Source organism: Anser cygnoides, chromosome 1, assembly GCF_040182565.1.
Source record: "Anser cygnoides isolate HZ-2024a breed goose chromosome 1, Taihu_goose_T2T_genome, whole genome shotgun sequence".
In the NCBI taxonomy this organism is placed as follows: domain Eukaryota; kingdom Metazoa; phylum Chordata; class Aves; order Anseriformes; family Anatidae; genus Anser; species Anser cygnoides.
The window spans coordinates 43746944-43767170 of NC_089873.1; the positions used below are offsets into that span (position 1 = coordinate 43746944).

At 38.7% G+C, this 20227-nt stretch overlaps 1 protein-coding gene across 1 annotated transcript in view; it reads left to right on the forward strand.

Moving 5' to 3' along the window:
- The window catches only part of LOC106045294 (acyl-CoA synthetase short chain family member 3), a 73417-nt gene that overhangs the window by 24157 nt on the left and 29033 nt on the right, over positions 1 to 20227 (forward strand). The window contains 3 exon segments of the mRNA XM_066996115.1: positions 681 to 761; positions 852 to 947; positions 11817 to 11968. Of these exon segments, the coding sequence (XP_066852216.1) occupies positions 681 to 761; positions 852 to 947; positions 11817 to 11968 (329 nt within the window).

A 20227-nucleotide genomic window follows, 5' to 3' on the forward strand; every position in this document is an offset into this window, starting at 1 on the left:
TGTTAAATTGTGATAACTTCATAACAAAACTTATGTTAATCTCAGAGTGGAGACTAAGTTAGAGACTGAGACTAACAAAGGCAAACAGCTTTATAAAATTCACAAAGCATTAGTTAACCATTCTCTGTTGTGGCAATCTCCATTTTAATGAGCTAATGTGTCTCAATGGTCCCAGGTTCTTGGACAAGGTCTGAAATAATGCATGCAGAAAGAGAGAGTAATTCACCCCAGTTATTTTAGGTGTTGGCTATTCCACAGTTGCCCCTTTTTCTCTATTGATACCGGGATTCCAGGAGACTAGACAATAAGTGTAAAATATGACTAACTTTTAGATGGATAAAATGAGGTAAAGGTTTGGTCTCTTATATTTGTGGCAGCATATGTTGACTAAATATTTGTATCTGATTTGAATGAGACAACTTCAGTCTTTGTTAGTTGTCTTCAGAAAACTGTTGTCATAGGGCTTGGGTTTTTCTTTTTTTTTCCTTCCCAAAATTACTTCTTCAGTTGGAACATTAGCAGAAGCACATACGTGTAAGAAAGGATCCTTTTATTAAGTGAGAAGTATTGGAATTGGATAACTGTAAGTCTCTTACTGTTAAAAATTCAAAATTTCATTGAAGATAGACATATTATTGCATCCTTTAAATGATCTTAAACATTCAAATTTTCTTATTTAGGATTTTATCAGACCAACAGGTGGCTATGCAGTAATGCTGAACTGGACAATCTCAGCTGTATATGGACTCAAACCTGGTGAGGTAATTCTGTATAAATGTCATGTAATTTTTTTGGAACTTGTCTTAAAAAAAACCACACAACAATATTCTTATTTTTTTATTTCATTTTAGGTGTGGTGGGCAGCTTCTGATTTAGGCTGGGTAGTCGGCCATTCCTACATTTGCTATGGGCCTCTCCTTCATGGGAATCCTACAGTTTTGTATGAGGTAAATGCATACTATCAATTCTGACATTTCTGCAATAAATGCAATGTGGAATTAAGGCATTGCTTTTTCTTTCAAATTTTTCTTCTCAGGTTGTTTCAAAGTAAAAATATTTTAATTGAGTTCATCAAACTTCCATTACTGGCTCATAGTACAAATCTAGTTTGTGAGCCACTTCAAATGACTTTATGGGCAGCCTAAGTAGCACACAGAGTTGTTTGCCCTCCTGTCTGACGACTGCAGTGAAGAGTAAAAGCTGAGTATGACAGATTCCAAAGCTGATTCTTGGATTAGCATCAAGGCAGAAGATGGTGCCTGAGCTGGAACTACAGCAGAGAGTCTGGGCTGTAAACTAGCATTTTCTGGCCTAGTTGTCACTACTGTTATTTTTGTAAGAGAGGAGACTGTGCCTCCATAGCTGTGTGAAAGAGTATAGTAAAGGCATGTCCTGCTCTCCGTTGATGTGTTCCTGAAAGTACAGTGGTTAGTTGTACAAAGGGAGGACAAAAGATAAATATAATAGGAATGTAATAAGGAATTAATGTAATAGGATGCATGCAGAGACTTGCACACAATTTAAATACAGATGCCTGCCTGAGTAAATGCATGTATTCCTTTCCTTACATGTGTATTCAGTGAGGAATTGTGTTTAGGAGCTTTCTGGTCCAGTCAGGGCACTGGTCCCAGAGCTGTGGAAAGGCAATGCAAGTCTGCTTGTGAGAGCTATAATGTCTTGAGATGACTCCCCAGGGGCAGTGGGCTGTGAAGCAAGATCTGTGGGGCAAGAAGCTCCATCAGAGACCACCAGCCCCTACCCTCCTCTGCCTGTGTGCCAGGCACGGTCCTGGCAACTCCATAAGCCATGGACGTGGCATGCCTTGATAGCACAGCTCCTGCAGGTTTCTGCACAAAATTCCACTGCACTGTCTCTTCCTCTCCACAAATGTAGTATACAAGGGACCTACCTAGTAGTTGTAGTGGTACTGGTCCTTGTGGCCATGTTTCAGATCCTGTTCCTATCTTGCGGTTAGCTGGTTGTACAACAGATGCCATTCAGGATGATTTCATTTCTTTGAAATGGAATGGGTAAGGTAGTGTTTTTTGAGAGTGTATTATTTATTTCTCCGCCCCAAGTCACACTAGGAAAGTTCATAAAGGGAAGGGCATTGAGAGCTGGGGTATGGCATAGCTGGATTTGCCAGGTTTACCCAAAACAAATGGATTGAATACAGCAAGGGTGTATGTGGAACACCAATGTGGAGGATGGGAAAACTGAGGACAGCAAGAAGTACTGGGAATCAGTTCCTTCTTAATCTTTGCATAGCTTTTGGGAGAATAAATATTTAGATGTCCAGTGGTAATACCCCCATTTGACTGCATACACACCTGAGTGCTCAGTGGGTAGAGAACTCCTTAGCAGAACAGAGTCCTGACACAAATGCATTGCTGGATGCCCCATGTATGACAAAGAGCAGAGAAATGAGCATACAGGTATTCCAGAAGCTGTCTTCAGAATTTCAGTCTGAAGGACTGGTGGTGGACTAGTGGTGTCCTCAGAGATGGTTCAGGCACACAGTTGATACCTTGAATTTGGAAGGTATACGAAACATTTGCAGAGTGTCTGTCCCACATAGCCCAGTGTCTTTCAGATGAACAAATATAGATTGTAGTTCCACTACGCATTCAGTAAAAGCACAATTAAATTAGACATGTGCTGTGTCATTGTCCGGGTGTACCTTATGGCTTGGGGCACAAGGGTATTCAGCATCTTCTCCTGGTGCTCACTGGCATTGAGGAAACCATGAATGATTCTGCCCCTTTTTGGCAAGAAAGCAGTGGCATATGCTTTGGTTCTGTGACCAGAGTTAGTGAAAATAGGGGATACAGAAACTTTCTGGCAGTGCCTACTGGTGATGTGTGACATGCTGGTGACATGCTACTGTCATCTGCAAGAGACAGATGAAAGGGACAGCTTGACACTTCCTAGAACTTTCATCCAACGGAGCAAAGATCTGTAGGATAGCTCTCCATCAGAATGTTTTGAACTGCATTTTTGGTCCAGTGAGCAAGGCTAAATCTAGTCTAAAATAACCTAATAATCTACTAATCTGCTCTAATTCACCTCACTATCTGCTATGTGAATCATGTCTGTGACACCATATGTGCTCACATTCATGTTTTGTGTTACTATTTCACATGATACTAAATTTATATTTGACAGTGTGTGTAGTAAGAAGAAGATTGGTAATCTCTCAAAGAACAGCAGATTGTGCCCATCTGACACCTGTATATGTTGCTTTGTGCTTTTGCTTATCATTTTTGTAATGGAAAAATGTGAAAAAATAAGCAAAATGCAATGTTTAAACGCATAGAAAACTTTGAGGTCTTAAAAATGAGGTATGGAATTTGGTCTCGTCTTCATGGTTTTACTGATTTCTTCTCTTCACTGAAAGACTCCAGGTAAAGTGTTAAGCTCTTATATGAAACAGAAAGTGATCTTTTGTTAGGGTGTTTTTCTTCCACATGTTGTGATCAGTAAGGTCTGAGGCAAATAACTTTGTTTTTTAGCGTCTAGGCCTTGAATTGATTTTTCAATAATCTCTCAGGAAAGCAGGCGTGCAAAATAAGTATTTTGTATTAAATATTCAAGTACACAAAGTGATAACAATAAGTATAAGTTTTGTTTTGTTTTCCTAAACAGCTAAGTCATAGAGAATGTCACATATTTTAATATTCCCAGCCAATGTCTGCAGCAACTGGAGGAAACTTAAACAAATGGTTATTCTTAATTTCAAACCCAGTTTCCCTTCGGGAAAGATGAAATTTACTGACTTGCTTAATGTGTCAGCATTCAGCATGAAAGCTTGAAGTGAATGCATTATTTTCCTGTGAAGATGACAAACAGTCTGGACACTCCTTTTAGCATTGTGGGGTGACAGAAGAGATGACTGTGAGCAAGCTTTGGCTCTGAAAAATTAACTAAAGTTAAAATTTTGCATACAGATATATTCAGTATCCAGTTTTCACCTGTGTTTTTCTGAGGTGGAGAGATGAAGAAAAACAGTCTGTGTTTTGCACATAATGTCCCACAAGATTCCATTTGTCCTTCTCCTTTTAGGTGGTAATGATCTTTGCTGTTACACCTGTATGCTATGTAATAGCTCTGCAAGGTCTTTGGAAAAAAAGATCTTTGGAAATTCAGTATCTTTAAGCAAAAATCTGTTACTTATTTTGACCTTGTCCTGTTTTCTGGAAATGAAGGCTTAGGAGTATGTGCAACCATCACTGCAGGCTATATTTAATTACTAAGAAGCCATCCCTCAATCTTGAACCTACTTTCCCAGCAACCTAAATGATTTGTATAGGTGATCAGAGTTAATGTTAGGTAAGTTCAAAATTCAAGAAGCTGAAATACACTCTAGGAAATACTTCTGTTATTTGCTGAACTTCCAGTTGATGACTTTTTTTTTTTGTAGGAAAAGACTAATAAGGTTAATAAATGAGGTTACATTTCTGGTATGTGGTCTCCACACAAGCTAGATATCTGTATTCTTCCTTTGCTTGGATTTACTCATATGGGGTAGATCTTCTGGGCAAATTTAGGAGATAGACAAACGAACAAATTGTAGGGAATGCTAGTAGCACTGGTGCTAGCATTTAATATTGCTCCCTGTAAGAAGGGCGTATGGTATTGATTAAAATACCATTTACTGAAGCTAACACTAGGAGGAAAGGGGACAGATAATCATACGTCCCTTCTGATGCTGCTCAAATTGTGCAGCATTGTAAAATAAATTAAAAAAAACTCTTCATTTTTGCTGCTGCTAAACAAAAATATGTTCACATGAGAACATGCTGCTTTGCTCTAAAATAAATACAAGGCAACTCTGGTAGCCACTGCCAAGAGGGAGCTGTCTACAGACAGGCTCCTCCGTTAGGATTAGCTGGCAAAGTTTGTCCTGCAGCCAAGAGATATGTGCAACACAGCCCAGACTTTAGGGCCAAATTTTATGTGCAGCACAGCACAGGTCTGCATCTCCTCAGGTCAACTGTTAAGTGGATTGCTAACTTTGTGATGTGCAATAGTCTTCCAGTTCAGATCACTTCTGGTTTTGGAGTACATGAAGGAGTAAACCATTGACTGTTTTGACTAAAGATTTTGTAGACTGAATTCTTACTTATATGTGTATGAATTTGAGAAATCTCAGCATATGCTGCTAGGAGCTGGTGCTTGCAATGTCAGTGTGTGTTGGGCATGTGCATTCTCCTATGCTGGTGTGTGTCCATCAAGGTAAACCTAAATGCCACGTAAATATACCTATATAGATACTAATCTTTTTTCTCGCCCTTGTGTTTGTGTTCTTTACATTTCTAAGCGTATTTAATTATCCAGAGTTTTCAGTTGATTTGTTCATCTGTTCCATCCACTAGTCAAAATGTGGTTTTTTTTTTTAAAAATTTTCTTTCTAGAAATCTAGTTTCTGAATAATAGAGTCATAGAGTCATAGAATCATTAGGGTTGGAAAAGACCTTCAAGATCATCTGGTCCAACTATCCCCCTACCACCAATAATACCCACTAAATCATGTCCCTAAGCACCACGTCCAACCTTTCCTTGAACACCCCCAGGGACAGTGACTCAGGCTCCTTTGCTGTTTAAGAAATTTTGGAGGCAGTGAACACATAACATACCTATTTGGAGTGTATTGACACTAAATGTGTGAGCTCAGCTGAAGTTTGGAAAAGAAAGAAATTAAGCACTTTTCTATGTCGATTTTGCGATTTGGACAATTTACCTAATGTTGCCTACCTTCCAAACCCATCTTCATCTTTATTTCATTTCCAGGTGCTCAGTGTAGTTCTGGTATACAATTTTGGGGGCTTCAGTGGCTTAAGGATCTCTACAAATAATTAAACAGAGAATTCCAGTAATAAATGTCTTTCATTAGAAAAAACAAAGAAAATAAAGAAAAAAGAAATAGTTGTTACTCCTTTTCAAGTTTAATTCTTTTATAAAATAGTTCCATTTTCTAGTATGGAAAAAAACAACACACAATGGTTTCCCAGTGGACTGGTGGAATTTTAAGGCTGGGGACCACCACGATTGACTTTTCTGATATTCTGAATAACACAGAGCAAAAACTTCAGCTGGTAGCAGAAGTACACATTCATAGAATCAAATATCATATTAGCTTGAGTATTAAATTATTATACTCTAATTAATGTTTAAGCACATAATAGATGTTAATTGGATTCTTTATTCCAGAGGGATTAACTCATCACCACCGCTCTAGTTAAGTAGAAGAGGAAAGTGGTGTGGGTAAATGACATTTTCCCAGACCTCAGAAAAAGACTTGGATAGTTTTATAGTATCTATTCTTGAGCACTGAGAACATTAAAGTTGTTGCATGCATTTGTCAGAAGAGAATCAATAAAATGAATACTGCAATGAAGATGTTTTCATTCTAGAAGGTATGGAGTAACACAAGAAGAAATGATGAGGAAAGAATGTGTTCCTTCAGTAGACTCTTACATGATTGTCTTACAGAGGAGCTTTATCTCTGTGTGAATGTGTGAGGATCAGGATGGTTACTGTAATTATAAAAGTACCTCTGAATTTAAAATGTGTTGGTTTTGGAAAACATGTAAAAATCATATTTCTTCAACAAGAAATATTATAAAAGAAGCAGAGTTAGTATCTGGTTGACCTATGTGCCTGGTTTGTGATTTTGCTCTCAGTGAGATCATTATTAAACAGTAATAGTACATTTCCCATCTTTCTGTCTCTAAGATGCCAGCAATGGAGCTTTCAGACAATGTTCATGACATCAGTGACTTCTTTTTGAGGACTAAAAATGGGAAGAAAAGAATTCCGTACACATAGGGAGAAAAATGATGTTTATGAAAGGGAATAGCATATAATTTTTCCTCTGGTCAGAAGACTCCCTCAACAGTGAATATTCATAAATTTGTAGTAAAAGTTTTTCCTGAAGATAGCCTAATGCCAAGTTATGGTTAGAGAGTATCAGCAATGTTCTTCAGGTACGAGGAAAGAAGACCTCATCACATTTGCCCACAGGTAAATATAGACTGGACTGACTTCTTAGCCACACTTCTCAGAGTGATTTGTTTATTTTTAAATGACGTCTTGTCATTTGACAACTTGTCATTTTAATAATTGCTATGGAAACTACATGCTTTCAGTTTTTACTTGCTACCAAACCATTGTCAGGAATGTGAGAACAGTAATGAATTCCTTTGAATACAACAAGTATGTTTTTATCTGTCCTGGATTGTTTTTCTCTAACGAATGACAGACTTCAGATATAAATAAGCTACTTGAAGTCTCACAGCCCAGTCTGGGTTGTTTGTGAGGATTGGATCCCAAGCAAAAGGGCAGCTGAAAGAGAAAGTCTAGTTTCTTCTTGTGATCTGAAATGCCAGGAAGAAGGCAGCATTGTCATTACTGCAATGCTCAGGACGTGGAATTAGAGCTAGGGTAAGGAAGAGGGCAATGCCTATGCCTGCCAAGGATCTGTGCCTTGAGGACTTCATTTGAGTGATCTAGGACAGAGAAGCAGCTGTAGTCCCACACAGAGCTGTAGCGAGACATTTCTGTGCTTGGGGAGCCTTCCCCCCAGCTCTCGCAGGGGTCCTTCCAGTCACTGCTCTTGCAACAAGCCTACAGCCTACACAGCAGCAGCAGCAACAGAAGGGTACAGGTTTACAATTACTCTACTTTGCCATATTTCTTAGCTACTTAGGGGCATCCAGCCTTGCTACAGTTCTTGTAAGCCATTATCAGCTTCCAAAGAAAGCACTGTCCCTGGAATTTGCCAGTTCTGCCATTGCCCATATTGGTCATATTTGCAGAATGAATTCAGTAGGATGTGTCATCTCAAGTCTGTAGTGAGGGGTTGGCAGCAGGGCTGGCAGCAGCAGGAGGAACACCTCAGAATATTTTCTTTTGAATCCTGATACCTCTTTGGTGTCAGCAGATTTTAGTGGCATTGAGCTCCATGTATAACGTTCTCTATGCAGAGAGAATTTCCTCATCATGAGTTGAAGTTTATCGTTGATTGAATAGCCCCATGTTGTTAGGAGTCAGGCAGAAAGGGAATTGCTGAGCTGTTACTGATGTGTATTTGGTTATTTTATTATAGCTTTTCTAACATGTCTTTTTTCTCAAGTAATCCATCCCAATTGCTTCTGACTTTCTCCACAGGAGAACTTTTCTATCTCCTTGATCATCCTTGCTGCCTGTGAATTTTCTTTCATAATCATGCATTATCCATCAACACATTCTGCCTGAGGATGTCTGCTCAGTTAGTAGACATTTGATAAATTACAGGATCAGTCTAGGTACTTCCAGAAAGAAAGACGTTCCTATCTGTCTGTCATTCTGAGTCTCTTGGTAGGTTATTAAAAGAAAGTCTTTTCTACCTGAATCCCCCTATCTGATTCAAGTGTCTGTTCCTACGTCTCTTTTTTAAAATTGGGTGATGCAGATCACTCTTTTCCTGACTGCCTTTTGATCACCTTGAACATCTCAGTTCCTGCCAACCATGGATGCTATTGACAGTGATCTTTTTTAATAAGTTTTCATCTGCAGTATTGATGCAAATATTGCATCAGGTCTTGAGCTGATCCCTGCAGAAATGCAGTGGAGTCATCTCATTTGCTAACGTTCCCCACTTGACTCAGCAACCTTTCAGCATGTTTTGAATTCAATTACCTTGTGCTGTACTTTTTATAGCAGTGACTTTTTAAGAATCAAAACTGCATGTGATAATAAGCCTCTCATGGCATCTTGCAGTACTCTACAATTTTTTGTATGATAAATGATAACACAGTTTGGTAATTTTATTTGTAGTTTTTTTGTTATCTGAAATTAATTTGCTCTGTCTCAGATTTGTTTTGCCTATGTCAGTTTTTGTTTATGCATTTGCTAAACTGTGAACATCTGCCAAGGCACTGGAGAGCATTTTCTGCAGAATCAGTAAGAATATTTTGCAGCTAGGCCAGATTTTTTTTTTCCCTAAATGAAAATTTTAAATGTTGCCTTATTGGGAACTATTTCCAATTGACTGTCAGGGGAATTTTCTATTCCTTTACTTCCACAGTTCTTGTTGTTTTACTTGTTTTTCTCCTAGATCTGAGAATTGCACTTCTCCAAACTGAAGGTGAGGTCAGGGTTTGGGCCAGCTGGAGCTCACTGGAGGTACAAGGCCCAGGCAGTGCTGCAGCATGACTTGGCCAGGCACCAAGGGCAGGGGCCTTGAGCGTACATCGCCTCTGAGCCGAAGGAGGCTCCTCACAGCTCTTCGGAGCTCTCTCGCCACAGGTTACACAGCCACACCATAGCAAACCTGGCCTTGAGCACTTGCAGCCAAGCCCAGAGGAGGGAGATGGGTGTACTCAGGGCCAGCCACAGCATTTTTAGGGGCTCTGGAAATTTTCATTTGCTTAAAAATTGCAGGCTACATTATTATAGGCAGAGTAACCAATTTCAGATTGCCTCACAGTTAGGTTTTTGTTTGTTTGTTCTCTTCTGTCCAAGATGACTACAAATGGTACTAGTTCAATTATATAATTAGTTAATGAGAATTTTATGGAAATTTGGATTTTTTTGCTCAAAGTCCATTTGTTTTAGCGATGCAATGTTTAACTCCTTCAGAGATTATTGCAGATCTGCAGGTATAGTGAATATTATATGGAGATAACATGAACTTGAATAAAGAGGTTCATCAACGAATACTGATGAACGCTTGGATGAATACATGAAAGTTACGATGAAGATGTGTGTGAGGAGAAGTCTTAAGGACAGAAAATCTGATGAAAGGTTTTTCTTTTGGAGCTGTGTGTTATATGAAACAAACAAACAAAAAAAAAATTTTCAGTACAGAAATCTCCTGCATGCCTCTTTGGGAATCTAGGACAGGCTATTAGTAAAAAGAAAGTTTTGGGCATTAGTGGTATTCCTCCCTACTTCTTTGGCTGGGAAATCTTTCTTTTGTTTATTCTCTCTTCATTTGCTTCTCATCACCTCCTCTATCCTTCAAAAAAAAAAAAAAAAAAGACTTCAGTTGTGCCTTCTGATTTGCCCTGCTTTTTTTTCCTTTTGCGGCCATCCTCCACTGCGGCGCTGCTCTCACCAGCAGTAGCTCACCATAGGGCTGCAAAGCCAGCAGTAGGTGGCCAGCCTCGGTCCGGCATCCTGCGCTCTTGAAATTGCCAGCTGGCTATTGTTGGTCTTGCAGCTGGTGCCCAGCGAGCATGGGAGGATTTGCAGTGGGGAAGGCAGGAAGAGGGAAAAGGAATACCTGGGAGCCTGCGTCACAGCCAGCAGGCAGTTTGCTGTGTTGGGATGGGGCAACAAACCTGATTTGTGTGTGTTTCTGCAAAGGCATTTACTGTTAATGCCTTCTTACTGCAATAAAAATTTGGGATTTAGTAAGCTCTTCAAGGTATTCAAATGCCTGTGTTCCATTTGCATTTTGGCAAATTGAAAAGTATTAATTAGAGTTTTGTATGTTACTTTTTTTCACTGGACCTATTAATCTATCTGTTGTGTTATGTTTGTCTTATTGCAAACGTGCTGCTTCAGAGGAAAAAAGCAAAAGAAAGAAAAGTTTCTTGAACATTACTGGCAGATGTCCAGACCATACTGCCTGTGGCTGGTGAAGAATTCAAAGTTGTGCCTGCAGCTCTTGAAAGTAATAAAATACATGAACGTGGGTGACACTTGTTAGGAAGGACACACTCCAAATTTGCATTTACACAAGGCTGGTAGAGGTATAAATTTGTTTTGTGGCTGGTAAGCTGCTGTAAAATTGGTGACATTTTCAGTGGTGAAACTTTCTCTTTATTCATGGTTTCCTGCATAACGCATTGACAAAGTTGTGTTTTGCATTATGAAAAGCATTTGTCTCTCCTGTCTTGTTTGTATGCTTTGTCAAAGTTCATCTTCCAAGCTTGGCCTTTCTAGCGAAAAGGTTATGTATCAATACCTGTAGAGCTAAAGATCATTCTGCTTTAACAACATCTTTTCATCATTTTGATATACGTATGGAGCAATTCGTTCGTTCCAGTAACACATACAGAAGGATTGTTGTTAGGTGATCCTGTGCTGACTGCTTTTCATATTTGCAGCACCACAGAAAAATATTTTTGATTATTTTTTGTTATTATTATTATTTACCAGTGGACAATTTGTCATGTCCAATTACTTCTGTTTACAATTTTCATGCCTGTGCCCTGTAGCTCAAGACAATGTTTAGTTTCCTAAAAACAAACAAACAAATCCAACAGATACCACACTAGCACAGTTAGAGGGGTCTTTGGCTTCTCTTCAGTTTTCACATGCAGTAGCAGCACAAAGATGCCAATAAACCAGTTGTAAGCAGCTGAGTGGGAATTTTTCCAGAAACACGAGACAAATCCTAAGTGACAAAAAGGGTATATGGCTGACGTGCCACTGTATCCAGAGACTCCTAGTTCAGTGGGACTCCGAAGGTTTTACAGCCTGTTTCACAGTAAGGACAGATGTAGGCATGACTCCCTCTGCTGGCAGTGTGATAACAGCTGTTTGAGGCTGTCTTTCCCTTTGCTTGTCCGTTTGTCCTATTTTTCTCAGTAGCAGCTAGTATGTCCTTTGGTCATTCAAGAGATTGTGCTCAAAGCTTGTGAAATTTATTTCTGCAAGTGAGTATGCTTGCTTTATTATTATTTTTAACAAATCCTTCTTTAAAGTCTTACTTGAAATTACTTCAGTTGCTGTGCTACCGCTACTACTACATGTTAAAGCCTTGAACTGTCAAGGAATTATGAAGTATTTTTATCCTGTGACATTTTAAATTATTCTCTCCATAGGGGAAGCCTGTGGGAATGCCAGCTGCTGGTGCCTATTTCCGCGTGCTAGCAGAGCATGAAGTAGCTGCCCTCTTTACTTCACCAACTGCAATTAGAGCAATCCGTCAGCAGGACCCTGAGGCAGCCCTGGGAAAGCAGTACTCTCTGAAAAGGTGAACTAAGGATACACTGGAAGCAGTTTCTTACAGAAGCAGACTGGATGAGCTAAGAATAGCAATGTCTGGGGCTTTGGCCACCTCTGTATAGCAGAATTCAAATATAGTCTAGGTGTATGTGTATTTGCTTGTGAATTTATATTGATAGTTTGGAGGAAAGGCAAGCTATTAAAAAGATGACTCTTTAATTGCTCATTAAAAAGAAGACTCTAAGGTTAAGAATTCTTAGTGAGTTAAGATTGCTTACTGAACCTTCATTTTACTCCACTGTGTTCATACCCTGTAATACAGACTTGGATTACACGATCCCATACTGTTTTCCCACGTGACCTCTCACTTCTCTGAGTTCACAGGATCTTCAGTGTGCATTTAATCAGCAGCTAGTCAATATCTATCTCCCTAAAATTTAGTTACTGCTTATGGTTATATGTTGCTATTTCATGCTGTTTAAAAGTGTTTATCACTGTGCTACCTCATGCTTCAAAATCATGACTGAGTTCATCCTCACAAATCCCTTGTGAGATGAGAGAGTGGTATTATCCGTGTTTTGCAGATGAGAAGCTGAGGCACAGAGAGATTAAGGTCAAAGTCTTCTATTAATTTTGCATACCCAGACCGAGCCATTGAACTACCACTATTTCCGAGTTTTTAGCACGATATGGTTAAAACACATTATTAGTATTTTGTGGTTAAAATGCCTCTCACACTGACTTGATGCATCTGTGAGTGTTTAGTACTTCTACAAATCATGTTTCAGCATTGTATGCCAAATATTCTAAAAAAGAAAAATATGTGGTTTTAGACCAGATACAATCTTGGACCTGAATAATTTGCTCAGCATCAAACAAGGGCCATGTCAGATTGTAGGCAGTATTCAGTCATGAACATCTTTTATCATGCTTCTCCAAAGAGAAAAGGAAGATGTAATATCATGTAGCTTAATTAGACCTCCACTCTCATAATTGCTCTGGGAAGTTTTGTTTGTCAATAAGCTGGATTTATGTATTTATGTATTTCATGTATTCATTACAAGTTCATCATTACTTTCTTCCATCTATTTTGAGTGTTGTCATCAATCATTTCCCTTCCATGAAATGGGGAACAAGCTCATTTGGGACCCTAATGCCCTGTTCTTCTATGATGTTTAGTGACAAGAAAATGATACATATGCTAGAAAATTTAATTGCTATTCCTCAGCATTTTTTTAGGCAGTGACTAAAATGAGTCAGTGTGTAATTAGAGTAATAATTGACTAGAAAATCTGCTAACCTGTTCTGTAAGTTGTTGCATTTTCTGACCAAAGAATTCCAGGCAAGTTAGAGTCCCTGTGCTGATAGCAGTTGCCCCAGAGGTAAAGAGGTATTTCATCATTCCTACTCAGTGCATAGTTCACGAGCTTCTCCATTTGTGCACAGATTTAGTCATCTCATAATTCATTCATCTTTGGGTTATGCAATCTCTTGGTATGCAACTTCTCCTCTAGTGAAGCATTTAGTATCTAGTATTCTTGTGGATTGTCTTTAGTCACTTATATGCAAAATCCAAAGCCTTTTGCACCTGTGATAAAAAAGCCAAGTCCAGTGACTGTTCTCTGAATTCCAGTGTAGTGCTATAAGTCTTCTTAGTGTAGTGCTGACAGTCTTCTACGTGCATTTCTTTCCATGTTAGGTAAGGATTATCTTACTGTAATGTCTAGTCATGGCTCTAACTTCCTGGCTATGTGTGATACTGTGGTTTGAATTATTGAATTGGGAAAGATGCTTAAATTAGACTGGCTATCCTATAATGATTTCAATATTAATGTCCAACTAGTTACAGTGAGCGTTATTTTATAGGTTAAGCTTCAGTTCTTAAGAAATCAAATCCAATGGATTATTAAAATTTTCTTTCTAGGAAAATTCTTGCTTTTGGGTGTTATTTAGATGGACTTTTCCATCCAAGGTCAAGATAATTTTCTGTTTCAGTTTGGATTAAGACTTACTTTTACTTGATACTCTCGATCTGTGATACTTTCTTCTCCATTATTTGGTGCAGAATCTGTGAAGTGGGATGTCTTTCTCCCACCTGGGGTAAAACGTATTCCTATTTCCTCTAGAGACTCTAAGTCAAATGGTTAGGAATGCATCCCTGAAAGAGTGTACCACCATGTTACATTTAATTCCTGAAAAATTCTATTAAAAACTGAAATAGGTTAAGGCGATTTATTTTTAAATCTGATTTAAAAAAAAAAAAAAAGACTATTGCTGATAAGGTACAGAGGTGGTGGACAATGCCAGCTTCCAGTGTACAAGGGAGTACTTGATTTACAGGAGTAAATTGAATGATAAACAGATTTTTGTTCTTTTGAAATAAGTTAAATAAGTCCCTGTTAAAAACTAATGTTGGCGGCATCACTGACAACTGCACAAAATTGTGTGTGATGTTTCCAAAGGTTATAGTGTGCCTGCTTCAAAATCCTTTTTGGCTTTTGGAGTCAACTCTTGAAATTTGTTTGCTTTCAAAACATCACCTGTGTCTTAAACATGACTTACGCTAAACAGCAAAAGAGATTTTTAATTTGTATTACTACAGGATAAAAGCCCTGTTCAACCACATATTGCTACAGGATCTGTAGCAGACCTGTTTTTATGATAACTCACAGTGCTGCTAAGCAGGCCATCTAATCATTGCTGCCTGTTGTGTTTGAAAAGCAGCGAACACCTAAATTCCATGACCTGGGTGTATTCTGGTTGGCTTGTGGATTCTGTTCTCATCTTCACAAGGTAACTCTGTAACGTCGACTCATTGACTCTTCCCCTGTTTGGAATCACACTTCATCTTTTAATTGACTTAATTCTTATGAACTGTATAGGTCTGATTTCCAAATGACTGACAACTGACATTGCACATGAAATGGGACAATAACACTACAGATTAGATTAAGATACGAGTAGAAATTTGTAGCTTGTGTTCCATAGCGTAATTGGCTTTCTTTGCCTTAGGTCAGTTGTGAATGTTCTGCCGTTTTATACCGAGAGAGTCTGGAGACTGAAGCATGTTCATCTGATACCAGATATTAATGTGCTTGCTTTAGAAAGAAATACAAGGCTGCGTAAAATCTGTTCAGAAATAATGGATATAAAGTCAATTAGTAACTGCTAGTTTCTGTCTCACACAGAAACATAACACAGGAACAAGGGAATGTGAAATTAAAGTAGCAAATTCAAAGCTGTTAGAAAGAAATGCTTTCTCACATAATTCATGTCTCACATGTGCTGCTAGAGGAGATGTGATTGAGACTCAGAATCTAGGACAATTGAAGTACTGTATGCAGTGCTCTCTGCTACCCCCTACTCTGTGCTACTGAAGTTTATGTATGGCCATTCCTATTGGAGTCTTGAGCTGAATTTATGAAGAGTCTTTGTGGAGCTCCCCTTCACCTGCATTGGGAGAAGGAGCTGAGCTGCTTTTAATGTTCTGCATTTCTGACTCTGTCACCCAAACCTCAAGTGCTTGGATTGTCATGAACAAGGTAAAATCTGTTTAGGGGAGAAGAACGAACGAAGACACCAAGAGAGAAAAAATAAAAGATCTCAAATTTTTTATATATTTATTTATTTGTTACATATTTAAGTGTCTACAGTCTCCAGGTGCATTAAGAATTAGTAGAGTTCTCTATTTCCAGTTTCTGTAACAAAGTGCAAATTAACCTCCTCGCTGTTTTTTCAGGAAAAAAAAGGGGGGGGGGGGGGAAGCTTATTTAGTGTGATGCAGAGATTTTCTTTGCCAGGAAAAACTGGTATATACATTTTAGAGTTAAAAACACTTTTATTATCTTTTAATCTTGAATAATGTAACTGAGATTATTACCCATGTGAACACTCCTGCTCTGGGGCAATGGTTTGCCTATGTGGTTTCTTCAGTGCTTGGAGTATGAAAAGGTACATGCTGTGCTGAACAATTTAGGTTGTGCTAGGGCCACTAGGGACCTTGATCTGTCCCCTGCATTAGGGGGGTGCTTCACATCCAGTCTACTGGACTCTTGAATAGGGTCTGAAGTCTGGATCGAACTGAAATTTATGTTAGGAGTGTAGGTTTTCAGAACGACAGCGTAGGACATGTTTACTTAGAGAGGTTTTACGATCCTTCTTCCCCATTAAATGTGTTGCAGTGGTAGATGGCTGCAATAATAGGTGCATTGACAAGCTGTGAAGTTTTAGGTGGATTGTTAAAAAATTGTTCACAGCAGGACATTTTATAACCATTGCTATCTCTCTTGTTATACTGTTTGATATGAGAAGATAATTTCATATCCTTACACTTTGTTAGGCTTATGGCACTTTTCTCTTGTATTCTTTTTGATGGATTTGAACCATAAATTGTCCAAAGAGCTGGTCCCTGTCCTTCCTACAACATAGGATTGCTCTAGAGCCTGCAGATCCAGGCCTGACTATTAAAGCGGGGAATTCAAAAGGAGGAATTCTGGTTTTGGTCCAGGGGATAACACACTGACTAAACTTTTTGGCAAGCCTTTTAAGATATTGGGGTATTGTTAGCCCTGTTTTTAAAACAAGGACACATAACAGAGTTTTTCAACAGTTTATAAAGTTAATAAGTTCATAAATTTAATTTTTAAATCAAAGCGGAAGGTTTGTGTTTAGCATGCCTAGTTACAGGATATACAATGCAAAGTAAATTTAGCAGTGCTTAACAGGAGTGTTCTGAATGTAAACATGAGTCTTAAAAAACTTTTCAGAAAATACAATTTGTGTTTTTTACTTATACAATATTTTGCTTTCTTCTATCATAAACTTTTATCTGTTCTGTAACTCCCACTTAGCTATTAGCTGTTATTGTCAGCAATGGCTTGTGCTTTCAAAGAAAATGCATTCTTGTGCAAGATACTAATTGGGGACACACTCATTATCTTCTAATTATCTTTGAATATCTTCGCTGTGCTTCTTTGATGTAAAAGCTGCTTGCTTACACATTTGCTTTAAGGCTTTGTATATTTTATCTGTACCTTGTATGAAAATACATACTCCAGAGTAACCTGGAAGTTCCAACAAGAAGTCCAAGGGCAATCAAGAGAGATTTCAGGGCTTTGGGACAACTCATTAAGGGATCAGGACCACAAGTAGCTTTGTCCTCTATCTCTCCAGTTGCTGGGAATGATGAGGGGAGAAGCAGGAAATGACAGCAGATCAATCTCTGGCTCCAAGCCTGGTGTTGTTGGCAGAACTTTGTTTGTTTTTTTGATCACGGGTCATTTTACATGACCCCAGGCCTGCTGGCAACAGTGGGCTTCACCAGTCTCAAAGGGGGAAAGGGGTTTTGCACAGCAGTTAGCAGGGCTCGCTGAGAGATCTTTAAACTAGATTTGAAGGAGGAAAGGGATAAAAACAGGCTCACTAGAGATAAGCCAGGGGGTGGTATGTCAGTGACTGTGTGACAGTGTGCTAGCAAAGCCCTTCAGTCTGCTGCCAGGTAGGGGATGGAGAGCCATGTGACAGCAAAGACACAAGAGATATTGATGGGTTAGAAATCATGGAAGTGCCTGAGAAAGGTCATGTAGCAATTAGGGCTTCTCCCCACGGAAAGGTGATGGGATCACTAAACCAACTGAAGTGCATCTACACCAGTGCACACAGCATGGGAAAAAAACAGGGGGATCTGGAAGCCATTGTGCAGCAGGAAAACGGATATAGCTGCCATCACAGAAACATGGTGGGATGACTTGTACAACTGGAGTGCTGTAATGGGTGGGTATAGGCTCTTCAGAAGGGATAGGAACAAAAAGAGAGGTGGTGGGCTAGCCCTGTATGTTAGGGAGTGTTTTGACTGTCTTGAGCTTAATGATGGTGACAATCGGGTTGAGTGTTTATGGGTAAGAATCGGGGAGGGCCTACAAGGCAGATGTCATGGGAGCCTGCTACAGACTGCCCAACCAGGATGAAAAGGCAGTTGAAATAGAGAAGAGGAGGCTGAGGAGAATCCTCATTGTGGTCTACACCTTCCTCACAAGGGGGAGCGGAGAGGCAGCTTCTCTCTGGTGAACAGCAAAAAGACCCGAGGCTTGAAGCTGCCACAGGGGAGGGTCAGGCTGGACATCAGGAAAAGGTTTTTCACCAAAAGGGTGGTCAGGCACTGGAACAGTCTACGCAGGGAAGTGGTCATGGCACGGAGCCTGCCAGATTTCAGGAAGTGTTTGGACAATATGCTCAGACACATGGTCTGATTTTAATTTTTCTTTTTTTTTTTTTTGATGGGGGTGGTCTTTTGGGGGATTGTGTTGCAAAGAAACCTAGGGGGTATTTTGGAGTAGTTTTAATGCCAGGGTCTGTTGCTGGGCTACTTGAAGCTCCAAAAGTAAATTACTCTCTAAAGTTGCCTCTTACTCTTTTTGTGGACTATAGAAGCCTAGAGAACTAGTTCAGCTTAGACTTTTTTTTTTTGATGACAAGAATCAAATAAGATAAATAGTATGCATTGCTGTCACAAAATAGATTATAAAACCAGGCATATACTAATGCTACATAAATGAGTGGTTCATCTCAGCATAGTTGGCCATTTGTTTTCATCTGTACTTCATGAACCTGAATTCAAAGTTCTGTGTTTCTACCTGAAGATGACTGCTTATTTTTTTGTTGGAGGTGTGGGGGCAAGACCATAAATCATTCTTCACTTTAGTACCTTCTTATTAGATGATGATGTTTGGTCAGTGTCATGAGTATCCATGAGTTTAAATGCAATTTTAAGTTGCTTGTTAGGAAATTAGAAGTGAAAAAAAATCTGCTATGACAAGAATAAAGTTACTGTACAAGTGTTACAAAGATCGAAACCTTGGCAGCATGCTGTAATATACTGTAACATCTCACTGCTAAGTACGAATAGTCATGTTTAAGAAAGCTACAGTTGACATAGAGGACCTTGCCATACTAAACAGGGCGTGAAGTGAATTTCTAATGTTTAAGGAAGGACAACAAAGTGTGACAGAACATCCAATAAAAGGTGATGAAGATTAAGACTGGGGGGGAGTTTATTGCCCAGGTGTATATCACTGCATAATTTAGTGGTACAAAAATGGAGATTGTGTCTGTTGTGACTGCCAGGTGTTGCATTTCTTTTCTGCCAAAACTGGCTGCAGAGTATCCATCCAAATAAGCTGAATTCCAGTACTATTGTTATGAGATTGACATTATCTGGTAGAATTGCATTATTGTTATTTTTTTATTTATGAGTAAATAGCTTCTGTCTATGCGGGAAAAGGGTTATAGCTGCCATTGTTTCTGTAATTTCCAAAGGCTTCTAAAAAGATGATTCAACAACTCAAAAAGCATTAAGATCTGTTTAAATAGAACATTATTAACAACTTAAAGCTAAGAGTTATGCTACAGATATTTCCTATTTGTTCTGTTTATTTCTTTACTAATTTTTCTGCTATATTTTTGGTATTCTGTAATTATGTTTTGCCTGAGAGGTATCTATCTAGATCCTGTGTACAAGGTATTTAACTATTCTTTACTTCCATTGACAATTGTTTGCCACTGGCCTCCCGAGATCTATGAATTCTGAAAATAAAACTTCTTTTACGTGATATATCAGGTAGCATAAATTAGTAGAGCTAAGATTCTAATTGTTACTCAGTAGGATGGAGCATACAAGGAATAACAGTCTTCCCTCCCCTTTTGTCTTTATCCCATCTGGGACAGAGGCCACAGATGTTTATTGAATTTGTTTTCTTGTTTTCCTTTCCTGTCCAGATAAAGACAAATACTTTTTTTTTTTTAATTTTTAGTTAAAGGTTCAGGCTTTTTACCTCTAATAATCTAGCAAATTATTACACAGTCCCAGATTTGATATTTGTCTGTATTCTTCCAAAGCAAGAACATCACAAAACTGTGAGAAATATTGGCACCTTAGTTTTACCTGAATACTGTAGTCTTATTAATGCAATTCTGTCTTAGTTGTTGACTTTTTCAAATGAGGCTAAAGCAGAAGATAGTGAAGGAGAGGAGCCTAGTATCTGTGTTATCAGTATTTCTTGTAAGATGGAGTAATTTCTATTACCTTGCTTATGACTGAGCTAAGTAGGGAAGAGATCAGCTTTGCAGAGTATAGGTGACTGAGTCACTATTTGGAGGCAGAAATGAGTGAAAGGAAGTAAAAGTTTGACATGCTAAGGTACTATAAAAAAGAGAAAGGGGAATATAAAAGTTATTTGAAAATCTAGGTAAAGTCTTTAATTTTGTCTTCAAAAGATTTATGGAGTATATG